The 3507-nt window shown below is 25.6% G+C and overlaps 1 protein-coding gene across 1 annotated transcript; it reads left to right on the top strand.

Annotated features, from left to right (window-relative positions):
- Positions 1 to 2552: 2552 nt before the first annotated feature.
- Positions 2553 to 3256, top strand: LOC146883269 (peamaclein-like). The gene is made up of 3 exons (XM_085667240.1): positions 2553 to 2650; positions 2809 to 2839; positions 3012 to 3256. Exons 1-3 carry the CDS (start codon positions 2585 to 2587, stop codon positions 3191 to 3193), a joined length of 279 nt encoding a protein of 92 aa, XP_085523366.1. The 5' UTR covers positions 2553 to 2584; the 3' UTR covers positions 3194 to 3256.
- Positions 3257 to 3507: the final 251 nt, after the last annotated feature.

Here is a 3507-nt window from a genome sequence, read left to right as displayed (position 1 = left end):
GAAGTCAATAGGTTCTAGGGGCTGAGCGTTGGGCACCACTTTTCCAACATCGTATGCCACCTTGTTTTTTTTGGTCTACGTCCTCTTGATAAAATTAACATTCCCGCTTTGTTAATCGTCAGGTCAAGCTGAAATTTTGACATTTGATCCTAGACACATGATTCTTTAGTTTGACTGGTGGGATCATTTTTTTGAAGTCTATGGTTAGATAAATGATTTTCACAATTTTGATATACTTTGTGTTTATATATGTTTGAGATTGTAATTGAATGTAATGAATGAAGATTATTCAAGAATATGATGAAAGAGCTATGCATGATTATTTGGTATGAGGAACTTGGTGTGGAATCATGTTTTATGGAGAAGTGACGAGGTTATAGGTATAAAAGTGAATCAGTGGAATGAAATGATTAAGGTTGAATTACATGCTTGTTTTGAGTCTTGGCTTATAAGGAAGAAGTGTGGTCCTCACTAGTAGATTGTTATGCATTGGCTAGGGATATTTGCTGGTCAGAAGCTATCCTATACTCCACTAAGTTTACAAACTCATATAGAGTGTCGAATCCCTAATCAGACGATGCCATAAGTAACTTACCATGTCCACAAGAAATTGATTCATATTAGTATAGCCAAGTGGAGCAAGGGCTTTTACCGTAATCCACTTTTTATACAGGTGCAAACTTCTTATATTTGAGTCAATCCATAGATATGGATAATTGAGTCTAAAAAGGCTATAATTATACGTTTAATATTTTTATGAATGTTTTAAATATGTTATTTTATGAACTAAAATTTTCAGTTATTTATTTTTCAATAACGATAACAATATTGTTGTAAAAAAAATTCATTTTATATTTAATTTCACATTATACCTTTGGTTTTAAAAATACTATTTAAGACTAAAAAATATTTTATCATAATCGGTCACAATTAAAAATTGGTTTTGAAAAAACACATAATGCATTACTTTTTCTTTTATATTCATAAAAGATAATATGCAAAAGACTTATGAGATAAAAAAATAATGTTATTTATTAAACTAATCTTTCACTATCAAGTTATAAAAAAAAGTTATCTTTTTTCTTAAAAAATAAAAGAAAATAAATGAAAAATTAAAGCAAGATAACGGGAGAGAAAATAAAAATGTTTTAATAATTATTTTATTTTTTATTATAATTGATTTAATATTTTTTATTTATTAATATTAAAGGTTATATTTCATAAAAAAAAGTAAAATTCTGAATTAAATTTTCATTAATTTTAATATTTTTTATATATCTTCCATTTAATTCAAAAGATTTCAGGAACCATTTATAATTTTGCCCTTGATATATCTTTTTAATATTGACGTGTTTATTTGTTATAATTTTTTATTATTATTTTATAAATTAATACACGAATATTTATTATCCATTGGAAGTAAAAATAGACTAGACCATCAAAATCCCACTAAAGATGGGCATTTTTAGCCTAAAAAACGTTTTAAGAATGAGTAACTAATTTGAATATATTACTTTTAAAACATCGATAAATTATATAATTAAAAATCGACCTATTTAAATCTATTATTAAATTTTTTATTTATAAATCTTAGAATTAAAAGTGAAAATACACTTAAATAATGAAAACGTGTAATTAAGTATTAACAATGTATAGATCGACATAATTGAGTTTAGAGAGTCTGTAATTGTACGTTTGGTATATTTTTGAATGTTTGAAATATGCTATTTTATGATGTAATAAGTTTAATTGTTATATGATTATTTATTCTATAAACTAGTTTACCAGCTTTTGTTTGTTTGTATGTGTTGTGTTCTTCTTTTACAATGATCACCTTATTGGTGTGAGTAGATGGAGATACAGGTGTAGAGGCACCTCTTGATGTTAAGGAGTTAATTGTCTGGACGATGAATGACTTTAGATCATGTTATGTATCGTGTTGTGATAGGATACTAGTATAGTAGCTTGAGAATGTATATAAGTGATATTACTATAGTCTTATCTTGTAAGATTGTACTAATTTACGATATACATTGGTTTATCTATCTGCTTAATATACTTAATCAAATGTTTTATTTTAGTAGTATTAAACTATTAAAATGTGATGTTACATAAATGAACAATTATATGTGATTGTTTCTAAATTAAAAAAAATACTTAGTTTTACATATAGGGTTTTTTTTTTTTTATTTAGGTGCCAATCCAAATTATTTTATTAGTCTTTCAAAGTTTTTGATCAAAATATTTAGTTGAATTTGTTTTAAGTGGAGTTCGGGTTTATGTAGTAAAATTAAATTCATCCTTAAATGAGATGATTCTAAACTATAAATGACAAGAATAAATTACCATTCTTTATTAATATGTCAAAGATACAAATTATTGCAAATAATAGTCATAAACACGTACTTACATATATACATACTCCCATAAGTCTCAAATGGAAAGAAATCATAACTCTTAAATTAAATTAAATTACTTAGTGATTTTTTTTATCTATATATAAATCCTTCACTTCCAGAGCTTTTACACATTCAATCTTTGTTGCATTCCAAAAACAAGAAACATTATAGAGAAAGTAATAGTCATGACTAAGTTTGTGTGTGCATTTCTTCTCATCTTTCTCATGGCTTCTGTAACTCAACTTGTTTATGTGAGTCTCTTCTCTCCTACACATTTTTCCTTACATCTTTATTATTTACATTTCTTCTTATTTATTTAGATTCATTTGAAAAAGCTTAAGACGCTAAGTATATTGTAGTTTCAATTGCATTCTTCAATTCTAATTCTTTTTTTCTGGTACATGTTTAGGGTGGTGGTGAAGGATCTCTTACAGTACAAGGTACTAATTTTAGATCAATCTTTGAAAAATATCCGGCTTAATTAAATTTTAAGTTTTTTATAAAATTTGATTAATTTTAATTGTGTTTGTTAAACATTTGTATTCTATATTGTTTTTTTTTTTAATTTAAATTCATGTATACTGTCGTAATTGGTTACATGTATAATTCCAGGGTGTCCTAGAGCATGTGACTATCGTTGTTCAAAGGCTAATGCTAGGCAAGCATGTTTGTTCTACTGTAACTTGTGTTGTGACAAGTGTTTGTGTGTTCCATCAGGAACATTTGGTAATAAGGAAGAATGTCCATGTTATAACACCTGGAAAAATAAGGAAGGAAAACCTAAGTGTCCTTGATTTAGTTTCGATTCTTTTTATCAACTTTAATGTTATACTTTAATTTTCTTGATATCTATGGTATTGTACCTCAATAATTAAATAAATGGTTGTGCTTCTTTTACTTTTCATCCATCTCTTCTTTATAATGTACTATAATCTTTTATATTTACATTAGTATGTACATGTCAATATTACTTTACATGAATTATGTAAATGGTGCGAAATTTAATTATGTATTTAAAATTATTTTTAAAATGTATTTTCATATGACATATTTTCATTGAAACTAAAATTAATTAATTAATATGTTATGTAATTCTTGTAAAATTTAA

This window comes from Vigna unguiculata, chromosome 10 (assembly GCF_037176805.1).
Source record: "Vigna unguiculata cultivar grain cowpea cultivar isolate G323 ecotype 2 chromosome 10, ASM3717680v1, whole genome shotgun sequence".
Lineage (NCBI taxonomy): Eukaryota > Viridiplantae > Streptophyta > Magnoliopsida > Fabales > Fabaceae > Vigna > Vigna unguiculata.
This window is presented reverse-complemented; position numbering and strand designations above follow the sequence as displayed.